Raw genomic sequence first — 21,808 nt, forward strand, 5'->3', positions numbered from 1 at the left:
ATGCTCTGTCTTAGCACGCGAGGTACGGAGTATGTATGTACACTGTCCTTCAGCTCCACCCTTACAGCGCAAAGGAATGCCAAGGACGGCCTGGGCAGCATGGGCGGCTACAAGGTTCGACGGTGAAGCCACAGTGCTTCCGGAGGTATCATCGGGCAGGAATCCTTTGGCGATGGAATAATAGTACCTTGGTACATAATTGTGAGTTATCACAAACGGCCATTGCTGTACCGTAGTCTCTGGAGTTGGGATTATGGGAAAGACCTTCGTGGAATAGGCTTGCGTGTTTTATTCTTCGTTGAATCCGCATTGCTGCGGATGAAGCGAGGCAGGATGTTGTCCAATTCGTGCTAACTGATATGGTAGACTAACTACTCCGTACTCAATAACGACTCCTTTCGGTCAGTTCGCGGGCCGTTGGCTGTGTAAGTTAGTTAGCTCACGCCTAAGTTCGCCCCTAACACGGCTAGCCGACACGGCGCCGGGCATCTCCGGCGCCGCTATTGATGGGGCGCAAACGCCGCATTGGCGCCCCTTATGAACAAGTCAACGCTGACCACGGCATCCTACGGAGGAGACTGGAGCATTGAGGGAGGGACCCTCGACCAGGCTACTACTTGTAGTAGGCTTGTATGTAGCTAATACTCTACTCCGTAGTTATAGATTATCCGGGGCCATCAAGAAAAATCCTACTGCCTGCACACATAGTTACATACATCGTAAGGCAGAGAGTCTGGTTCGCCAGCTAGATTCCCCATCATCTAGCACATAGCTTCAACTCTCGCCGGCTCTCTGGATGGAGAACTCTGCTTGGCGATTCATGGCCATCAGGACCCATGGATCTGGGTACCGCACGTACCAGGTTTCCGCAACCACTGAACGGGAGGACAAATCATCCTATTCCAAGCCACGACAATCGACCTGTCGTGTAAGAAGCAAGGCCTTGCAGAAAGACCATTATTGGATAAACCGCACGCATCTTCTGTTCTTGAGCCTGTAGGAGTTATGCACCGATCAACATTCTGCATGACAGTGCGTGTGGTGGGTGTGTGCAGTCAACTTGCCTGCCCTCGGGTCGCGGGAGAGAGCTCACAATCATAACACTCTTCCTACCTGTGGGCCCCTGTTATTAATCTCGCTGGGCTGTCCGTCTTCAGTCAAGCTCCCGCTAAGGAGCTAACGTATGTACAATGGTGGAGCAGCCGAGTGTGGCTCCGGACGGCCTCTGCGCGATCAATCCAAGCCCGTTCCCGACAGGGCCTCGACCCCGACAGCCTAGCCAAATTCCGCTGGTTTTTCTTACCCCTGGGATCCTGCCCGGCTGACGGACAGATGATTCTCCTCGCAAATTTTTGGTAAATGAAAGGTGCAGAGAAATTCTTTCGCTGAAAATTCCGCGGAGTTTTCTTCTTTGTTTCATACTGTTTTAGACCTTTGATCTATTCATTAATCACCAGGCTCACGCCTCAAAATGCCACCCACCGGCCAAGGTCGATTCCGAGTTCTTGTCATTGGGGCAGGCATTGGGGGGCTGGGGGCCGCCATCTGTTTGGCTCGAAAGGGCCATTCTGTGACGGTAATCGAGTCTGCCCGCGAGTTGTCCGAAGTGGGAGCTGGAATTCAGATTCCTCCCAATAGCACCAGAGTTTTGCACTCGTACGGCTTGACAGACCAGTTCCTTGAAAAGGTGGTGCATCCCAGGAATCTCAAATTTCGAAGATATTGCACCGGCGAGATTCTCTCCTCGACTCCGTTTAGAGGCGTATTGGAGGATAAATTTGGGTTTCCGTATGTAACTAGTAATTCGACGATCTTGTTAACGATCCTGGATTAACTAACGGAAGCACGGCAGATACTGGCTAATCCACCGTGCCGATTATCAACGTATTCTGTTTGACGCCGCCCAAGAGTCTGGAGCTAAAATATTGCTGGGTGCTCCGCTTGAATATGTTGACCAGTGGGCTCCAGCTGCGTTCCTGCTTGACGGTCGCCGAATAACCGCAGACTTGATCATTGGTGCGGATGGTACGTAAAGAAAGAGACGTCAAAATTACCCCTCCGTCTTCATTTGATGAAGACGGCCTGACATACGGCTCAACATAGGCATCCGTTCCAAAACGAGGCGTGCAGTGATCCGGGGAAAGGAAGTCGAGCCAAATGCCAGCGAAAACAGCGTCTTCCGCGTGACGATTCCGGCCGCAGTGATGCATGCTGACGACCAAGTCAAGCATCTCCTGACCGACATGGACGCTAACTCCTGGATTGGTCATCGGCGCCATATCATGGCGTATCCCATCCGGCAGGGGGCCGTGTACAACATGGTCCTTGCGTTTCCTGGCCACGCTGGCGTGGGGAAATGGAACGAGCCCGGCGACCCAGACGAGATGAGGGCGCTGTACGCGAACTTTGACCCTGTGATTACCCGGGTGCTTGCGAAGGTCGACTCGTGTCTGAAATGGAAGCTGGCCGACCTGCCACCGCTGCCGAATTGGGTCAGCTCCAGCGGGCGGGTGGTGCTAATCGGTGACGCTGCCCATGCCATGGTCCCCTATCTGGCGCAGGTAGGGGTTTTCCATCACATTTAATTCTTTAGAGTAGAAAGCTGGAGATTTGACACTTGAACAGGGCGCTGCAATGGCCATAGAAGACGGCGCTGCTCTTGGAGAATGTCTTGACAGGGCTCAATCTGTGCGAGACATCCCCAAGCTCCTCCGGGCATTCGAGACCATCAGAAAGCCGCGCTGCGAGAGAATCCAAGCCGGAGCACAAGAAAACGGCTATATGTGGCATTTACCGGATGGCCAGGAGCAAATCGCGCGAGATCGCGCCTTGAAGAGCGTATCTGAACGGGCAGAGAAATCTGCTGACTGGACTCCCAATAAATGGGCCGACCAGGAGTTCGGGCCTTGGATGTTTGGGTACAATGTCTTTGACTATGTGAGTTTCTTCTCGCTGTCTTGTGTGCGGTCATTTCAGGAAGAAGGTCCTGACGACAACCGTTACTAGACAAATGCAATGCTGGATGTTATCTTGAAGCCACAGCTTCACCTCTAAACAGAAAGAAACACAAAAAAAAAGGTGGAATGAGTGGTCAACTCATACATACTAAGCTTGAAATTTTGTCTTTCTGGTGTTTCTCTCTTTCCAGTGGCCTCTTTGCCTTGAAGAAATGACAGCCTGTTGGTTCTTACACCTTGAGCTCTCAAAGAACAAAAGTAATGTTTTTGTTTAATATGTACGGAGTACTGTCGCGCATATGCCGCGAAATGAAGTGGTTGGTGTATGACAATGCGGGGGAGCCATATTGGCTTTTTAAGATAAAGAAATGGCCAGCGCTTAACTAGCGAAGTATCCAACGCGCCGAAAGTTCTGTTATTTGATACTACTATTGGGCCTTATGGCATCTACGAAACAGGTACAGAATAGAGGAGGTTCATCATCAGAAAAATGTATTAGGTCTGGATGGTGAATATGTACTGAATTACCTCCAAAAGGAATCCAAAAACGTATGAAAAAAATACGACCATAGATGGCAATGAGCACCGTTAGGCGACATCTCATCAGGCACAAGATTGTCCCCTGTCAACGACCTTTTCATGTTATTTTCTTCCACAATTCAACACCCCCTACCCCAAACTGAAAACCCGAACAGAGAAAAAAGCGCTGATAACCGCAAGTAGGGCAAATATCAGATGTAGGAGCGAAGTTGAAAGGAGTGGAGGATATATTGGGGTACAGGATCCAAGAAAGATCGATTATAACGCTTCAATGTTGCTTAGTAGCCTCAATGGGACTATGCCAGCCAGATAAAATCCGCCAAAATGAAAAAAAAAAAAAAACAAGCGAGTTGGTCGGGTACACACCACGCACTCACGACCTGTCGTATGTATATACCACGATCTAGATCGTTCAAGTGCTGCTATATGACTCAGATAGCAGAATATATATATATATATATTCCCAATAGGGTACATCGCCGTAGGTGCCCTTAGTGTAGACTGTTTCTAGGCACCTTTCATATACTCGTCAAACTCCCAGCCGCCTTCGCCGGTATTTACTGGCCAATCAGAGCCATTGTGCTGACTACCAACAGCACTGAGCGAATGAAACAGTGAGCTGGAAGATTCTGATGACTGAGAGTCTGTGGGTTGGCCGAGGGCGCCATTGGCGTATAATGTGAAATCGCGGGGGGGCTTTTTATGCACATTGTAGAGATCGCAAAAGCCTTCATCGGGCAGCTCTGAGTCTGGGGAATAGAGCATGACGTTGCCTTGGCCGCAAGGGGAGAGGCTTGGAATTTTGGGCTCTTCGGGGGAGGGTATCCCAACGGATGAGGCATTGGAATACGATTCAATGGTCGCCGCTTCGGCCGATTGCGGGCTCATCGTTGGATCGTAGGCATCAAAACCCTCCCAATCGAGGTCAACGTCCATGCGGTCCCCAAGATGGTCGAAAGTTAAGCGCCTATGAATATCCATACCAAGTCCATCCTGAGCATCGGGGCTAGGAATCGCTGGAAGACCAAGGTCCAATCCGGCGACAAACTGTTCAGGATCACTAGCCCGGAGGCTGGCGTGGAATGCATCAAAGTCAAATTGTCGAGCAAAAGAGTCTGCGCTGTCACCAAACGCGCCAGCTGTAGTTTCTGGGAACAATGGGAAATCTTCTGCGAAGATGGCATTTATATCATGGGTAGGCTGACTGCCCACTGTTTCCGGCCGAAAATCTGATTGGGATGAAGAGATGTAAGGGGGTGTAGGCTCCACACTTTGTGGAGTGGATGCTTCTGGGGCCGCACTGGAAGGGGCATTAACACTGGAACTCCGTGATGGAGGGAGGTTCACGGGCTGAAGGCCGGGTTTTCCGGTATTCTTAGATCGGACGTACACCCAGCCGTGGGCCTTCTCCATGTGTTGCTTGCAGTTGCTTTCGCGCTTTGACTGATATGTACAGGGCGCAAACTGGCAGCAGTAGAGAGCAGGGGTTTTGGAGTGCTTATCATTGACATGGCGGTCTCGCTCCTTTTCCGTCGGCCATCCAACTTTATAATACTTACAAGAGGACTCGGAGCACTTCCAGGGCCGGGTATGGGTCTTTTCATGCTTACTATTTCAAATTAGTGTTGAGATGTGAACTGGGGAAGTGGAAGCTCACGTTAAATCACAAGGTCGTCTGAAGATCTTGTCGCAGTGGTCACATTTCTTGTTAATATTCAGGGGAGGCTCATTTTTCTTCCGACGCGCCATAGATCGTACGACGCTATCGTCGACAGAATCAACACTCAGAGAGCGTTTCATGGCTGGCATTGATGTTTTTGGCTCAACGTACTGTTCTCCTGTTTTCAGAGAGATAGCAGCAGCGCCTTTCTTCTTTCGGACTAATTCAGCTGGGCGACCAGTTTTGCTAAGTCCGCCCTCAAGGACAAGCTCCTCGCTCCTATAAAGCTGTGAATATTTCGTTGCCAAAGGGGATCTTTTATGAACTTACGATGAATAGTCAGTTTGGTTTTTATTCTTGTCACGTTCGCCAGCAGCGCGTGCTCGCCGGCTTTGTTCTACGTGGACGGCGTATTGCCTGATTTGTTCCACAAGATCAAGGAAATACCCGTTGGTGTATGGGCGGTCCGACGGCCGTTGGAGGTCGCGTTCGTTGAGAAAAGGAACAGTAGTATGAATACACTGCACTGTAAACTCGCAGAACTTGACAAATATAGCCGATGTAACCTCCTGGTTCTATGATTGAAAAATAAGCCAGGGTCCAGTCACTGGATAAGACGTTGCTTCACTTACCAGTGCTGAAAACAACAAAGTCTTTTCTAGATCACGCAAACAGGTGATATCATTGCGCTTGACACGTTGTGGTACACTCCTAACAAGTGGATGGAATGGCTTTAAAATTTTTTCATTCAGAACAGGGATGAGCACGCAACGCTCAATATGTCTAAAAGCTTTGGGATCTAAGGTAGGTTTTGATGACCCTGTTACTTTACTCTTGAAAGAGATTGACCTTGTGATGGCGTTCTGGGAAGAAGCTTTTCTGTGTTGCGTTGAATCTGGGGGAGGAAAATTAGCATTGGGTTCGGAAACGGACTCTATTATCAAAGGGGGAGTAATTACCTCCACCAAAGGCAGGTTTGCGTCGAGAGAGGGCACTGACTGATGAGCCAATGCCACTGTCACAAGTACGTGAGTCCTTTTGATCGAGTGGAGGTAAACGTCGATTTGGGAAGGGAAATCGGAAAGTGTGAGCTGGGTCACCTGTTGAATCAGTATTGGCGATGTGGGCGTCCAGAATCCCTCGCGGAACAGGAAAACTATTATCGGAAAAAGAAGAATGTTTATGAGATATGTCGCGGTTTGAACCAGCAAAATTCCTGTCCACGCTGCCTAGGAGAGCGGCTACACGTTTTTCGCCATCCGCTTTGACTTTCTCAAACGTCCTCAAGCAGCTGGGAGCTCGTCGCGGTAAAGCTGGGATGCAGAGGGTTGGATCTGAGTCCTTGGCCGGAGTGGATGACGAATGGAAGGTTGCTCCCTTCTTCAATTTGATACGGCGAGGTTGTGAAATACATTCCTCGAGGGATTGACTCTGATCTGAAGGTAAAAGCGCCGGCACTGCCGACCTTCTACACGGGCGCCGACGAGGATGGGGTTTGGGTGCCGACATACTGTGTGACCAAGCAGCAAGTCACGGTTCTGCAAGAAACCCAAAGCCCATCCAATTAGCAAAGAAAAGGAAAGCTAGAGAAGGTAGCGGAAACCAATTCCGAACCTCTGACTCACAGTTGGCTTAAAGAGGACAGAGATTTATCCCAAATCAGAATAGGGGCAAAATATGTAGCCTAGGAGAATGCAAGGTTAGTGAATACATAAACAATGCAGAAACACCAACCCAGATATAAATTAGACTTAATATCGTACTTACAAAATGCCACCCAAAGAAAATACTGGCCGGAGCGGAGCAGAAAGCCTGGCACTTCTGCACACCGCAAGGACCAGATGAGCAATTCTATAGCAAGCACTGGACGGGCCACCAATGCCGGAGAGCCCGTGCTCCAATTGATGGTTCAAAGGAGGGAGAAATTGCTAGACAGCAATGGAGACATAAAAGAGCAATGGGCCAAGATCAGAGCACCGTCAAAGAGACAAAGAGTGTGTTGAAGGGCCACGCTAACTGGGCAGCCAGACTGGCTTTAAGTCACAGGGAAGTCACGTCGAGAGCAAAGCCGGGGAAGGCCGTGAAGATAAAAGGCGATGATGGTGATGAGGGGGAGCGAGGGTGACGGGCGGGCATGCGCTGCCAAGACGGGCTTTTTCATGTCTGCCTGATTGACGAAGCAACGCGGCCCCTATTGGTTGGCCAGGCAGGGTGCGCTAGCTCGTATTAGGCCTAAGGCGCCCACGGGGTGCTTTGTCAGCGTATTGTACGGTACTGAACGGCACAACCGCGACGCAGCAAGCTGTATCTTATACGCGTCGGATGGTAAACGTTCCAGATGTCGTGTCATGCTCGCGGACTAACGGTATAGCATTATTACACGCCAACTGCACCGCCCACCAAGGTGACGGAGCACTGACAGCCCCTGCGTTCCTAGTCGAATTCACTCCATAGCTTTCTGTTTTTGACCGGGTCTTCCTTGCTGTGATTTCGACGGATTTCGGGCGAACGTGGCGCGTCGATTGGGAGCACTCGCTGAGCTGGATACGACGCTTGCCTCGTCGCTGCGGCTCAACGTACCGAAACGCGTGAGACACGCTAGACCCGAAGTGGCACCGCTCGATTTGTCAACGCTAGCCTGAATGGGGCAGGCGCAAACCGTGACCTTGGCTGCGCTGCCGTGATTGGCCGGCCCGCCATAGGCAGCAGACTAGCGTCCAGCCGGCTGTCGAGCTTCCCGAAAGGGCCGCCCGCCTCGGACGCCCGCCTATCACGGCTGCCCGTTGCCCATGCTTGCGCATCCCCGGCCGGCTCGTAGTGTGTGCGTTGCGTGGCCAGCGAGTCAGTGAAGCTCGCAGCCCAAATCGAACGAGACACGGAAGGACAACCCGCCAGCAACGCCACTTTGCTTGGGGGGTAGCAGGGATGCCACAGGAGTGTCTGCCCGGCCATGGAGTCCTCTGGCGGACATGGGCTGTCGTGGCGCGGAGAGCGAGGGTCTGCGCCTCGGAAGCGTCGAAAAAGAGAGCTCAAGAATAATAATATATAAAACAGAGATGATCCTACCCTCCTGCTGCTGCACAAATGCCCGGGGAGGTTTAAGCAGTCACGCATCCCGTCACTCGCGAACCCCGGAGACACTCGGAGCCAACAAACCGGATGGGACGGGGTCCAGACACCACCACGTCCGGCTCAGGCGTCGCCCCAATTTTGAGGCAAAAACGAGAACGACGGGGGTGCCCGCTCGAAGAGAGGAGCCGCCATCATTGGGCCATACAGGGGGGAAAGCTGGCGAGCAACCCGGCCTGATAATGGCCTCGCATTCTCACATCTGACTTGGCGGGCATGCCCGATCCATGAACGGTCACAATGCTCCTCGGATCCGTCCGTGCCACCTGCGCCGCCAGCATTACCTCTGCCCGCAGCCGATCTATAGTATTATTTTTAACCGCTGTGCTCTGTAACTACGGAGTACGGAGTACATTGGAGATGGACAGACGGCGGACGTTGCAGGGGGTGACATTGGCGACCTGGGTCATACGCCCTTTTTGCCCTCGGGGTTCTTCCGCTCCCAGACGATCTCATCCCGTTATTATTGGCATACATTTCTCTGATTCTTTCACTTTCAGCCGCATTTCTCACACTGGTTTGGCGGGCGGGCTGAACAGTCCCAAAGGTCCCTAGACACGACAGAGTACATGAGTTAGTTATCCTTGGAATTTGTACGTCGCTTTTTTAACTGAGTTCTGATTATCTTGATTCAACTGACTTCAGCGGGTTCGACTTCTTCGATATTGCGGAGTACATACGGAGTACACACTCACCATCACTCGCTGGCAAATGAGTTGGAAAAGAACAAAACACTCCCTTATACTAACTTGCGGGCTAACAAAAATTTCACCCCAATCCTCCAGGATTTGACTACTCCGTACGCCCCCCATTTTTAGGAACAGGTGTGAATGTAGCACCCCATTTGTTCCACTATCTGCAAAGCTTTGCTCCTCCTCTATTGTTGACATTTTTCTTAGTTGACCTCGCCGGGCTGTCTACTGCATCTCCATGCCTGACCGTTAAGTGTTTCTATCTGCATTCTTGTCCTGATTACTTTCCATGAAATTTCTCGATTTAAATATATGTGAAAACCTGGTTTCAGTAACACCTTGTACAAGGGCGACCAGTGCCGGAGGATCGGTCACAAATACCTTCTGGACAGATATTTTTGTTTCACTTTGATATCTTTGAGGTTGGCCCTTGCATTCATGAAGACCGCCAGATCTATATGCGAAATCTGTTGCAACATATTTTCTTCCTAGGCCATTCTAATGCCAGGGTATTTACTGACGCCATGCTTGTATTTTGACAAAATGGACAATGCCATACAACAGTAAAATGTCAACACTGGTGTTTACCCAGGACAGGAATGTCATATTCGAGATACATACTGTTCTTTCTTCTTTTTTTTCTCTTTGCTTGATGCTATATTTTTATATATAAGCCGTTCACATTTTTATATCGATTACATGCAATGACACTTTGAACTCATCGCCATGGCCTGTTCATTGACACTCTTACATATGATAGCCACACCTTTTAATGGCTCAACACGACAACGCTTTGCTTAGTATGTAGCTATGTACTCTCCAGTTGCCTTCGTCTTAGCAGTGATTTAAGTCCAAGCGTTGCAGGCCTTTCCAAGGCACTCTCTAATATAGTCAGCCCGTTACAGCTTGGGTGTTATTCGCTAAAGTAGCTCTAAGAAATAAAACTTACACCACGTTGCGGTGCCATGGCAGAAGCTAGAAATTCCCAGCCATGACGGTCGGTTTTTTGCCTTATGTGAAATGGTTCCTCAGGCATTCGGCGGCTCCAGACCTCGGCATTGGACATCGGACATCGCAGAAGCTCGTAGCCCAATTAAGGTTTCCATCCACCTTTCTCCATCGAACCTCGTCGCAAGTCCTCCAGACACTCAGTGTTGCCCTCAAGCCCCCGGCGCGCGGTTCGGAGGTTTCTTTGGTGCTAAAATCGCATCAACCAATTTGACGAGAACCTGTTTCGACTTTCATATACCTGGCCGCCATGGAATCCACATCTCATAACTCCAGGCATGTGACTGCATCGCGAAAGAGCCGGCGAAAGGCATGTTTTCAGCGACGACCGGTGAGCAAGAAGCCTCTGTCTGCGCGGCTGGTGCTTGATCATAGAATAAAGGGCGATATTGGAGTGGTTTCGGAAGATTTGGTGTCGGATCTATTTCCGCATATCAACCTTACAGGTACGTTTTAGCAGGAGTTGGTCACCATGGATGCGCCCATGATTATTGATTCCATATGCTTAGATTCAGGTTCAATTCCCGATATTTTATACGTTGCTGTAACTCCGTGGATACCCCGCTTGCCTGCCATCGAGGATGTTTCCTGGACGATCATTCCATTGCGCCTTCAGTCGAGCGATAAGCTCAAATCCTCTCTGACGATTGCGCCCTCCTCAGTACATTTTCCAGCTACTGGAAACTCGATTCAGGCTTTTATTGAAGCTCTACAAGCCGTCGATCCGTCAAGAAACTCCCTTCTTGCCCACCGGGGCATCGAGATATACGTATTAGATGTCTCTCCCCTCCAGCTTGACACGATCTACGTAACGGTGGAGAGGAATCTATTAAATGACATTGATGAAGTGCAGAATCGGTTTGGTGGTGGGTATATGGCAACTCATGGAAAAGGCAAACCGTATTCTGCTGTCCCAGCACGGTTAACAAAAAGGGGCTCGAAGGAAACGCGTTCCGAGAAAGAGGAACGATTGATGGTCGCAGTTAGAGGTGGCCTTGCTACGCAGAAAGTTCTACACGAAGCAGATGTTATTCAGCTTCCACTTCCATCTCACCCAATCACGCATACCCCACCTCCCCCAGCTAGAATAACTTTCTGCGAGCCCGTTTCTCAGGGGTTTTTAGTACCTAGAACTAAGATTGTGCTCCTCCAAGCAAAGTCGCAACAGCAGTATCGAACTATGAAAGGACTGAGCTCCTCGCGGCCTCGCTTTTTAAACCAGCTGACCGAAGACGAAGCCGAGGATACGAATGAGCAATTTTACTCCGCGGCTGAGGAGAAGCCTCTGGAGAGCGGAACAGACATTGAAAGCACAAGTCCTCCTAATGATTCTGATTCAAATGAGTCAGTGGATAGTGCGAGTGAATTCTCGGATGACTCGCTGGATGACATGATATCCCTCGCTGCCCCCGAATTGCCACAGCAGCCTTCCGGTATAATGTCGACTCTATCATCCGCAACACCTCGGGCAGGTGGAAAGAGATTTGAAGTTCATACCCCAGGATCGGTGATGTCTAGTTTCACATCTGGCACTGCGCGCCAAGGAGGACATGCGGGGAAGGTTTTCCGTGCAGACTGCCTGCTCGACAGGATCCCAAATGAGATTCTGCACCCTAAACCGCGGGAAGATGATGACACAGAAGCGTTTATTTTTGTGGACGTGCACACCCTTGTTAAGATTGGGTGCTTTTCGGGGGACTGGGTTCGAATTGAAGCGTCGGAAGAACCCCAACGTAATATGCTTGCGTCTGTGAAATTCGGCAGCTTAGATGCTCTGGGAGACAGCAGCGAACCCGACAACTGGAGGATAGCTAAGGTATTTGGGATCTCTGGCCTTTCGCCACCTAAGATACGATATCCAATGAACCATGATCGACGAACCACTCTTTCGCATATGCCGCAGCAAAGGCTTACTCCAACAGTCCTTGTTCCACCCATTCTCCTTCACAACATGCAGGACCCAAAGTACTTAAAGTTATCGCCGTTAGCAGTGCATATACCGCAATTATCCCATCCGTCCTCGAGATTAAATTCGGCGCAGCCTAGAAACAACGCTCAAAAATCACCGCCTATTGCCAAAGAGGTGACCCTATTGAAGATTTCGACTCCTCTTTCCATGGATAGGACCTTACAACCTGCCCTTTTCGGCGCTTTGAAACGTTATTTTGAATCTAGACGACGCCTGGTTAAGAGCGGTGATATCGTTGGTATCAGTGTCGATGAAGGATTGGGTAAAACCATTTTTTCGGCGATTAAAGCACCTGAAGGTACTATTCAAGATGATGAAATAACAGCACAACTTGGGTTTTCTCTAGATGGCCCCGTTCGTACGTCAGGCGCAGCTAAAAAAATCGGAGTTGCTTGGTTCCGAGTCAGCAGCGTTGTTATGCCGAGCACAGAAGCGGATGACACCCTTGAACAAGATCAATGGGGTGGTGTAGCCAGTATCGATTGTTTTAATACCAGGATGGTACAAGCAGGAAGTGAAATTAGCACCGTTCCAAAGACCCATGGAAATACCTGGGAATACTGGCTTGGTACGAAGGCACTTCCGCGTTCAAATACAGAGCAAAAAGGGCCGCGGGGATCCCTTCTAACACCATCCAAGCAATATATATCTGAAACACAAAGGCGGGTACGGGAGCTAATTGCCGCTGCCACGAGCCCTCGAGCAATTCACCTTGGTATGAAACCAGTAGTCATTCTCCTGACTTCCACTCAACGAAATATTGGAAAATCTGCTGTTGCTCGTGGCGCTTGTGCCGATATTGGATTGCATACATTCACGATTGATGCCTACGATATTCTTGCTGAGGGCGGAGCGAACGGTGGGGATGTGAAAACCGAAGCATATCTTAAAGCACGGGCCGACAGAGCTTTTTCATGTGGTGCTGACTGTACCGCTCTCCTCATTCAGCATATCGAGGTTTTAACTGCGGATAGGATGGTAACAGCTATGAAAGATATTGTGTCTGATTCCAGGGCCATCATTGCAACAACAACCGATGTCGAAAAGGTCCCTGAAGGAATTCGCAGCTTATTTACTCATGAATTAGAGATGAGTGCCCCAGATGAAAAAGAGAGAGAGGGCATACTCCAAAATGCTGTGGCAGATTTGGGCGTTAGGCTTTCGAGCGAGGTTGATCTCTCTTCTGTTGCAGTAAAAACCGCTGCACTTGTTGCTGGTGATTTGGTGGATGTAGTAGAGCGGGCCGTCGCCGCTCGGACCCTGAGACTAGAGAATCTTGCCGAAAAAGCTGCCAGAGACTGTGCCGATGAATCAATACCCGGAATCACAGACGTTAAGATATCTGGTGGAGATGTAGCACGGTGTGTCATGAGAATTGACTTCGAGGTAGCCGTTGAGGCAGCACGCAAAAATTTCGCCGATTCTATCGGTGCTCCAAAGATTCCTAATGTAACATGGGATGATGTTGGCGGCCTCACCAACGTCAAGGATGCCGTAATGGAGACAATCCAGCTACCGCTAGAACGTCCTGAACTTTTTGCCAAAGGCATGAAAAAACGAAGTGGCATCCTGTTTTACGGTCCTCCAGGAACAGGAAAAACACTGCTTGCAAAAGCAATCGCTACGGAATTTTCTCTCAACTTTTTCTCGGTAAAGGGCCCGGAATTATTGAACATGTATATTGGTGAATCGGAGGCGAATGTGCGCCGTGTTTTCCAACGTGCACGAGATGCAAGGCCTTGTGTTGTTTTCTTCGACGAACTTGATTCAGTCGCACCAAAACGTGGAAATCAAGGAGACAGTGGAGGCGTTATGGACCGTATTGTCAGCCAGCTTCTTGCAGAACTTGATGGTATGAGCAGTGGGGATGAAAATGGCGGTGGTGTCTTCGTCATTGGAGCAACAAATCGACCAGATCTTCTGGATGCTGCTCTACTCCGCCCTGGCCGTTTTGATAAAATGCTGTATCTTGGTGTTTCAGATACCCATTCCAAACAGAGCACTATCCTGCAAGCGCTCACACGAAAATTCAGCTTAGATTCCAGTGTTTCATTGGATCGGATTGCGGAGCGGTTGCCATTTACATATACTGGTGCTGATTTATACGCGCTATGTTCAGATGCTATGCTCAAAGCAATTACCCGCCAGGCTTCAGCAGTAGACAAAAAGATTAACGCACTTCCGGAGGGGCCTGTGACCACCGCTTACTTCTTCGATCACATGGCCACTCCGGATGACGTTGCAGTCACTGTCACGGAAGAAGATTTTATTGCAGCGCAGCAGGAGTTGGTGCCCAGTGTTAGGTAAGGCATTTCTGTTGCTTTCCGTCCAATAGATGTCTAATTCTAACTGTCGTTATGTAGTACAAAAGAGCTTGAACATTTCGAACGAGTACGCCGCACATTTGAATCTGTCGATACTGTAAAAAAACCTGGCAACAAATCAGTGCTGACGAATGGTTCAACGTCGGTTCCCCACATGAATGGAGTCGTTGTCGAACAATCCGATGGCCCTGCGAATGGCCTAAAAGTGGCCACTGATGAAGATGAAGATGAGTATATTGTCCGCACAGACCATTTAAAGTCGCCAGCGGAAAAAACCCGTTCTCCGTCAACAGGGGCTTCAGAATCCTAAATTCTCGAACCTATAGTATAATACATCCATATCGCATATACCATGTATCTTAAATTTTGGAAATTACACACTTTAATAAGCTTCGAAGGTACCCATCATGCTAGCCTTAGAAAGTAATACAAACTGAGTATAGTAATGCAATGCCAATTTATATTGGAAGGCGTTGACGCAGGCACGTGACAGCGCATAAACACCTATTTAAAGGCACTTGATATCAGATGCAAGTCCACAGGTCTTTGCCCAGACTCTTTCGTCATCGTCCATAGAATACCTTGGTGTGACTTTCCGTGCCCTGTTACTAGCCCTGTCCTCCTAGTGAGAATTCCAGCTGCGAGAGACAGTCATCGTCCGACTTAATAACCCTCGCCTGATATCGCTTCCGTCGGAGCCGGCGGTGCATACGATTCTCGTATCACGAATACTGGTCCAATTGTAGCATGAGTGTTTAATCTTAGCTTTATCCTTTTCTCACAAGGCTGTACTGAGCCCTCCCAACGGTTGTCGTGTCGTCCGTCATGTTTTCGCAGTTGTCGTCACTCGTCCCTTCGCTAAAATCCTACACTCGGCAGTCAAAAGAGCACACTGTTAATATCGCTCCAGCGGAAATTTATGATGTAGAAACCGCCCGGGAGAAATCCGCCCGAGCTCTAAAACATTTGTTGAAGCTGAATCATGCAAACTTCTCTCTTCTATACAACGGGCTGATGCTCTACAATCATATACCACATGTAAGGTTTAAGTTCTTGGTCACCTATAGAAAAGATCTTGCTAATTAGGTACAGTTACTTTCAACGGCGTATCTGTTCGGTGCAGATCATGAGCACCTTAATCGTTTGTATGAATCTGAATCGGCGGAATTAGAGCCATGGGCCGATTCTCCAGGCGAGATTGGCGACGATGACTGGAGGGATTTTTTGGGGAAGAGAGATTACCAGCGTGCATTTTTGGATTTTTTTGAAGATGAAGTTGTCCGTTGTGGGTATGATTGGAAGGGGGTATTGGAGAAGTATCTATTCTCCCGCAAAACGCCGTTGATCAATTGCGCCGTTTCGGGCTGTGAGTATATTAATCCCGATTCTTTCCTGCAGAATGTGCCTTTTGACTGTTTACAGTTGGACACCCACTTCTTCATCTCGGCTATGCGTATGAAATGAACAGCCGTGAGGTAGCGATGGAAGCTTTATCGATGATCGCGGCATGCTATAGCAATACCCATGAATATTTGGACGACCCAACTTACTTACAATCCGCTTCTATGTACAAAACAAATTCTCTGCTAGAGATAATAGGACAAGTACGAAGCGACCGCTCGTTGAATGGAGCTTTCGAAGAGGCCTCTGCTTCAAATTTTGGCAAACTCCTCGAAACTCATGAGAGTCTACTTCTGCAGCATTGGGCAGCATGGGACATCACTGATGCAACCGAACAATTCGAGGATATCCAACGGCTAGCAACCGCTTTACTTGTGAACAGTGGCGGCAAGTCCCATGATTTCTTCTTTGTTCAGCTTTTGACCACCACACATGCCATCCGTGTTATTCTCCCCGTGATCCCAGCACAGTATCATATCAGTCTACTCAGGCAATGGTGGCTTCTTGCACTGGGAGTATACATTGCTGAGCTCCGACCTGAGGTCAGTGCGTCGAGTGTTGACGAAATTGAGAACTATGACCTCGGGGGAAGGGACTGGGCTTGGGTGACTCAGCATGCTTTACGGGACACGGCACCTATTTCCATGCATTACACCAAGTCCCTCCGAACATTAATAGAGGCAGGAAAGACTTGGAAGTATCATGATGGCTATTATTTGCGGGCAGCGGTGAAATTTATAGATGAATTTAAGGGCTGGAGTGGACTAGATTGAGAAAAAGAATACAAGAATTATTGTTAGTAGCATAGAATACGACCAACCAGCATAAGAATTGGAATAAACTAATTAAATGGCGGGAAGTGAGACGATGTTCTAACAATCGTGACTTACAATGATTTCTTATTTAAGACCTGTACGGAGTAGATAGACTTCCGGGAAAGGTAATGAGTTACTGCACGTGATACATGAACTAAAGAGGTTTAGCGCAGAATAAGCATTTGGACGTTAGGGCCTGCCAAAGACAACCTTCCTAACTTGCAGTTCATCATCGGAGGCGTGTTTCAGCTGTCAAGACTTCTCACTTATTCTGATATTTAAGAGTGCATTTTTCCTTCAGGATGAGATAGGATATATATCCCTACGCTATGCTTAGTAGGTACGGGCCACATACCTACAGACATACCTATCTATATCTTTTTTGGGTCAGAAAATTGTTGCTCGGCCGCAGATTTCCGCGTTGACCCCATTGTTCCATACTTCATTCAATTATCTGTTTCCAAGTTGCTTTTGAGTTCATCTAAGACAAAGAAATGAAGAAATTATCAAATACACGTGCGTATTGCGAACTACTGCCAAATATTTGTCAAGTCACCATATACGTGACACTCCCCCATTGTTCCTTAACACGAGACTGGGGCGATGAGAGTCCGGCACTGTGTACCCTTGAAGTTACTCAGGCGCGAGACCAGATCCTTATATCCTCCGAGGGCCAAAAGCAGCTTCTTCGCCTCCCTGCGCGGCTGTCTTTAGCATCCCTTCGAATGTCGCCGGTTATTCTAGAACGAGCCAATAAGCAATCCCATGGGACTTCCAAGCAGGAAGACTTATTATTTCGTTTCCCCGTTAATGAGATCGATCGTGATATGCAGCCCCCTGGTGTCCGGATCCCATGGTCTGCAAAAGAGATGTCACCAGAAACACGGATAAGATGTCGGTTTTGTGGAAATATGCTATTAGCGGCTGAGGGAGCCAATGAAATTGAATGGAAGGACTTGCCAAGTGCCAACTGGGCAGAGTTGATGGACATGTGGCATTGCCATAAACCCGATCCCGTAGCTACCGAAGAAAATAGCATCGAGTCACCAAACAAAGTTGATATACTTGCCCACAGCATCAGCGCGGACGCAAAGGGATACGGTATGTCCAATCGAACGGTTTGCCAACTCAATACGGTTTTTGTGGATGTTATGAACTTTTATCTATCAAACGCAAATTCCATCGGAGTAGAGAATGCAGTAAGTCCCCTTTACTTCGCCTTTCTTTATCTACCCGATCCCATTATTGTCTATCGATGGCATGAAATTTGAAGGCTTGAAAACTTGAGTTTAGTCTATTGTATAAATAGACCAGTGCCGTTTTTTATGGGCAGAAAGAAGGAAACTATACCGCCACCTACAGGTGTTGCTACCATTCCATGGTTTGGTTTCCGATACAGCTGCCCGAGATTAAGTAACGATGACAATGTAACCTCGTTGTCATTGGCGAGCCGTTCTCTATTAAGGATGCATGGGGGGTATCAGCGAGTCTTATCCTCGACGATAGAATTTGTCAGATGGATTCGCCCGCTTTGACCCGTTTTTAGTCTCGTGAGCCTTACCTTCGTCAATATTGGTTTTGGTTGGCTTGTATCACGCAGAATCGGAACTCGAACACCCGGGCGCTCTTTTATTTTAGATTGGGTGTTTCTAAAAAAAAAAGGCTACATTCCCCGAAATAATGGCCGAGGTGCTACCTTTCGTTACCAAATCCCGCAGGAAGTGAAAAAATGTAGCGACGTAAAATCCGCCTAGTACTTCCTGCAAAGAATCTACGGAGTTAGATGCTTAAAATTAGACTGATTCTTTCTTGGTTCCCCCTGTACTAGCTTTTAGCCCGCTTCCTCTTGATCAGTCTTTAATGATACGCCTGTTGCTATATTTTCCTAAGTTTCCATGAGGTATGAGTGCTAATTGGGTCATTGTCTTAGTTTCTTTCTGCAGATATACCAAGACCTACATATGCCAGTCAGGCAGGGCAACCTGAGGCACGTGTGCAACTACGTTGTACAAGCTGCCGGAGAATAGTTGGCGAGAGGCAACCGTCGATTCATGGAGTTGCCCTATCGAAGTCCGATTCTTCAATAGCGATGCTAGACGGCTCTGATGACAAAAAATTGATGCCAGGGGAAGTATGCTCGGTAGATGAAATAATATCTGCGCAGCTGTTAGAGCAGATTGAGAGAACTGGCGCTAGACGTTATATTATTCATCCTGATGACGGGAAAACTACAAATAGCGGTTTGTTGGTATGTCAGTGTACTGAAAGTGACGTCTTCGGTCCTCCAGTTTCTAATATTAATAGATCTGGGTGTTCAACCCTAACCTCCGCTACTCCTATCTCGGAAAAAAAGTTACCGCCCATGATCGAAATGGGGCGGATGGCCTGATTGTAGTAGAGGCTCAACAAGCGATCAAGGTGTTTTACAGATCTATATCTGATATATCGACCCTACTTAATCCGGAAATTGGAGTCGCATCCTTGACCTCTTTAGAAGAACTTCCACTCCCGCCACATATTTACGAGGAGATAAAACAGGTATTAGTTGCAAGAAACGGTCTTCTACCAGATTGTGCGAAAATATTTAAGGAATGGGAGGTGAGCCTGCTGCATATCAGTGGAAATTGTAGCCTCCCAAAATAAGTTCATACTGCCGTTGAAATCCAAGGCATTTGCGAATACGTCCCATATCGCCCAAACGAAAAAAACACGGATTTTTGCCTCGCTTGAGTATTCACTTACTTACGCATCCACCCTTGGCCCGGAATACCTGGCTCCGTCAAGACCCCATACATCTTGCGTACGAATGTTAAGTAGGGTGCTTTGAAAGCGCAACTAACTAAATCACAAGTGGCAATAAATGGGAGAATCACTGAATGCATCAGATAAAAACAAAACTGGAGTCCTGGGGGCGACCGTACGGGGCCACAAAAGCCCGAGACGCTGCCGGTTGCCCACCTCAGCCCCCCTGTGGTGGGTGGCTCGCGGATCTGCCGTCATCTCATGTTTTTCCCGCCGCTTGCCTCAGCACTCTTAGCATGCATGCATCGCCTTCCTGGCTGCTGACAAAGCACCCACTCACGTGTCGACCGCCTTCGACTTGCCGACGACCACCATCCAACGACCTCACATCTTCACCACCTCCGCGTTTGGCGCGGCAATCAACCTTCGTCCCCAGAAAACCCTGCGGTCGGTAGCCTATGCCCTGGTTGCGATGCCCGATCGCGGGCTTGCTGGCTTCTTGGTTGCAGGATAAAGTCGTTTAGACTGCAGGCGGCGATTGCAGCTTGTCCTCCCTCTCCACGGAACTATGTCCGGATCGGTGGAGGCGCTGTTGAAAGGATCTTCCCCACCAAATTCACGCTCCCAAGAGCTCCACTGGAGCAGTGACAGTGTCAATTCTAGAACGGGACGGGCCCCTCCCCCCAGCTCTCTTGGCTCTGACACGCTCCGCCAACACTGCCGAACGCTGACGTCAATTCCCAGCAAGACGGGAAAATTACACTTTCAAAAAGCAATTGAAACGCGGACCCCACCCATTTTTGCCACTAGGAACCTGCATATCATTAGCCACACCGACCTCATGGTCATGGGCATTCCTAGTTTGTCTCTGGAAGAGATTTTTATGACCCCCAGCTCAGCTTTTCTTAGGCCAATGCTCTTGGTAGCTTTGCAACGGCTCTATGTCAGTCACCCAAGTTACAGTCTGAAGCAAACGCCAGGCGATGGCCCAAGCAGTATCAAGTATCGACATTTACTTCCAACCGTTTTTTAAACGTCCTTCCCCCATGTTCCAAGCTTCAAACAAGGTGCTTGACCTTTTGACAGTGGCTTAGTGGGAAATTTTATTTTAGATTCTGCGATTTGCTTTTCAAAAGATTATTGATTATTGCTTCGTTTTACGGTGATCTTCATTTGACTGCAAGATGCGAAAATAAGATGGACGCATAGCATAGCAACGACTCCCCTGAAAACTAGCTCTGAGAGCTGCCATCAGTTTCTCCCTCCAGAAAGTGATCTCCCCGCTCTTCGGTTGCAATTTCTCCACCTGTTTTCTTATTTTGTGATTTCTGTCTTGAAAATAGGACTCCGAGCAACTAAATCCGAAATTCACGAGATGATGCCAGGTAAATCATTTCGCTATGGTGTAAATTGAAATTATCCCATCATTTTCTTTCATTTTATTTTATCCACTGCCTTGCATTATTGCCTCAGAGTCTGGGTTCGATTTGGAAAATTCCTGCTCATTTCATTAGACAGCCTAACCCCTCATCATGGTCCTGATCGAAACACATACTCCGTACATTTAGCTCATTAACATGGATTGCCACATACGTGGCAGTTTTTTCCGGGAATGACCCACACTTCACTGCCATTTTGTTCGCACTTAGGGCAGCGTACACCGGGCATCTATTGTTTTAAATGTTGTTAGTTTACTGATGTATACATCTTATCCAGGCGAGCACTCACAGGAGACATTGCATTGATTGTTATCTTCGATTCCCTGTGGCCCTTTTTGATAGTGGCTAACATAGGTACAAGTCCGGCCATCCTTACTGAGATTACTTTTGGGTGAATGCTGTTTGGATATGAACCTTTGGAAAGTATATTTTTGAAACCTGCGATGTAACGGAAACAATCAGGGCTAGATGGAATAGCTCCGGCTTTATATTCCTTACGCTCTTTACGACCTTTTTCTTTCAAACAAAAGAACAAGCTGATCTCCCGCTCGATTACGCCACTGCAGACCATTGCCCGTGAATAGGATTATTTCATGCGGCCAAGTGTATGGATCATTCAATGCTACCTTGCGAGTATCAACAGTTTCGAAAATCTATCGGATGTTGAAGATCGACGAATGCCAAATGCTAGGACCCACGCTTCATTACCGCCACTAGGCGGTTTATTCGCGCTGGTCTTTTGACTTTCCAGATACGGGAGGATTTCAGCATCTGTACACTTTGCATATGACTCTCGCCTCTGGTCAGTCCGATAATAAATGCTGCTTGAGCGCATATCTCCCGGTTTTGGTTCGTCCTAACGGCGACAGTAGAGCGCAAAGGAACCTGTTCATTGCAGAGTCCACTTCGTATTTTAGAGTGACTATGCGCCGTTATGTCGGTTCCGGTCAAAAAAAAGTTTAATTTAGACCGCTGAACAATTGAAAACTACTCCGTATAGGTGTCATTTCCCTGCGGAAGAACGCCCGAAATTTTGACTCTATTATTACCGTCCACGAAGCGGAAACGCCTAATCCAATCAACCTAAGGATCCTGCGCTTCCCGAAACCTTAGGCGTATACATTCCAGGCCT

The 21,808-nt window shown here is 48.4% G+C and overlaps 6 protein-coding genes across 6 annotated transcripts; 5 read left to right on the plus strand and 1 right to left on the minus strand.

The window, feature by feature from the left end:
• Positions 1-1,471: 1,471 nt before the first annotated feature.
• Positions 1,472-3,054, plus strand: LOZ57_003661 (uncharacterized protein; the record flags this gene model as incomplete). Its single annotated transcript, XM_049252709.1, has 5 exons — positions 1,472-1,788; positions 1,853-2,025; positions 2,104-2,561; positions 2,626-2,937; positions 3,007-3,054. 5 exons carry the CDS (start codon positions 1,472-1,474, stop codon positions 3,052-3,054), a joined length of 1,308 nt encoding a protein of 435 aa, XP_049108208.1.
• Positions 3,055-4,004: 950 nt separating this feature from the next.
• On the minus strand, positions 4,005-6,666 carry LOZ57_003662 (uncharacterized protein; the record flags this gene model as incomplete). Its single annotated transcript, XM_049252710.1, has 5 exons — positions 4,005-5,106; positions 5,155-5,436; positions 5,488-5,732; positions 5,790-6,052; positions 6,117-6,666. The coding sequence occupies 5 exons, from the start codon at positions 6,664-6,666 to the stop codon at positions 4,005-4,007; spliced, it is 2,442 nt and encodes an 813-aa protein (XP_049108209.1).
• A 3,570-nt stretch (positions 6,667-10,236) lies between these two features.
• Positions 10,237-14,589, plus strand: PEX6 (peroxisomal assembly protein; the record flags this gene model as incomplete). Its single annotated transcript, XM_049252711.1, has 3 exons — positions 10,237-10,432; positions 10,496-14,258; positions 14,319-14,589. 3 exons carry the CDS (start codon positions 10,237-10,239, stop codon positions 14,587-14,589), a joined length of 4,230 nt encoding a protein of 1,409 aa, XP_049108210.1.
• Positions 14,590-15,104: 515 nt separating this feature from the next.
• Positions 15,105-16,453, plus strand: LOZ57_003664 (uncharacterized protein; the record flags this gene model as incomplete). Its single annotated transcript, XM_049252712.1, has 3 exons — positions 15,105-15,317; positions 15,372-15,645; positions 15,702-16,453. The coding sequence occupies 3 exons, from the start codon at positions 15,105-15,107 to the stop codon at positions 16,451-16,453; spliced, it is 1,239 nt and encodes a 412-aa protein (XP_049108211.1).
• A 536-nt stretch (positions 16,454-16,989) lies between these two features.
• LOZ57_003665 (uncharacterized protein) lies at positions 16,990-19,138 on the plus strand (the record flags this gene model as incomplete). The annotated part of the gene is made up of 3 exons (XM_049252713.1): positions 16,990-17,694; positions 18,426-18,743; positions 18,800-19,138. 3 exons carry the CDS (start codon positions 16,990-16,992, stop codon positions 19,136-19,138), a joined length of 1,362 nt encoding a protein of 453 aa, XP_049108212.1.
• Positions 19,139-19,805: 667 nt separating this feature from the next.
• LOZ57_003666 (uncharacterized protein) lies at positions 19,806-20,270 on the plus strand (the record flags this gene model as incomplete). The annotated part of the gene is made up of 1 exon (XM_049252714.1): positions 19,806-20,270. One exon carries the CDS (start codon positions 19,806-19,808, stop codon positions 20,268-20,270), a length of 465 nt encoding a protein of 154 aa, XP_049108213.1.
• Positions 20,271-21,808: the final 1,538 nt, after the last annotated feature.

This window comes from Ophidiomyces ophidiicola (assembly GCF_022830035.1).
Source record: "Ophidiomyces ophidiicola strain CBS 122913 chromosome Unknown scaffold_13, whole genome shotgun sequence".
NCBI lineage: Eukaryota > Fungi > Ascomycota > Eurotiomycetes > Onygenales > Onygenaceae > Ophidiomyces > Ophidiomyces ophidiicola.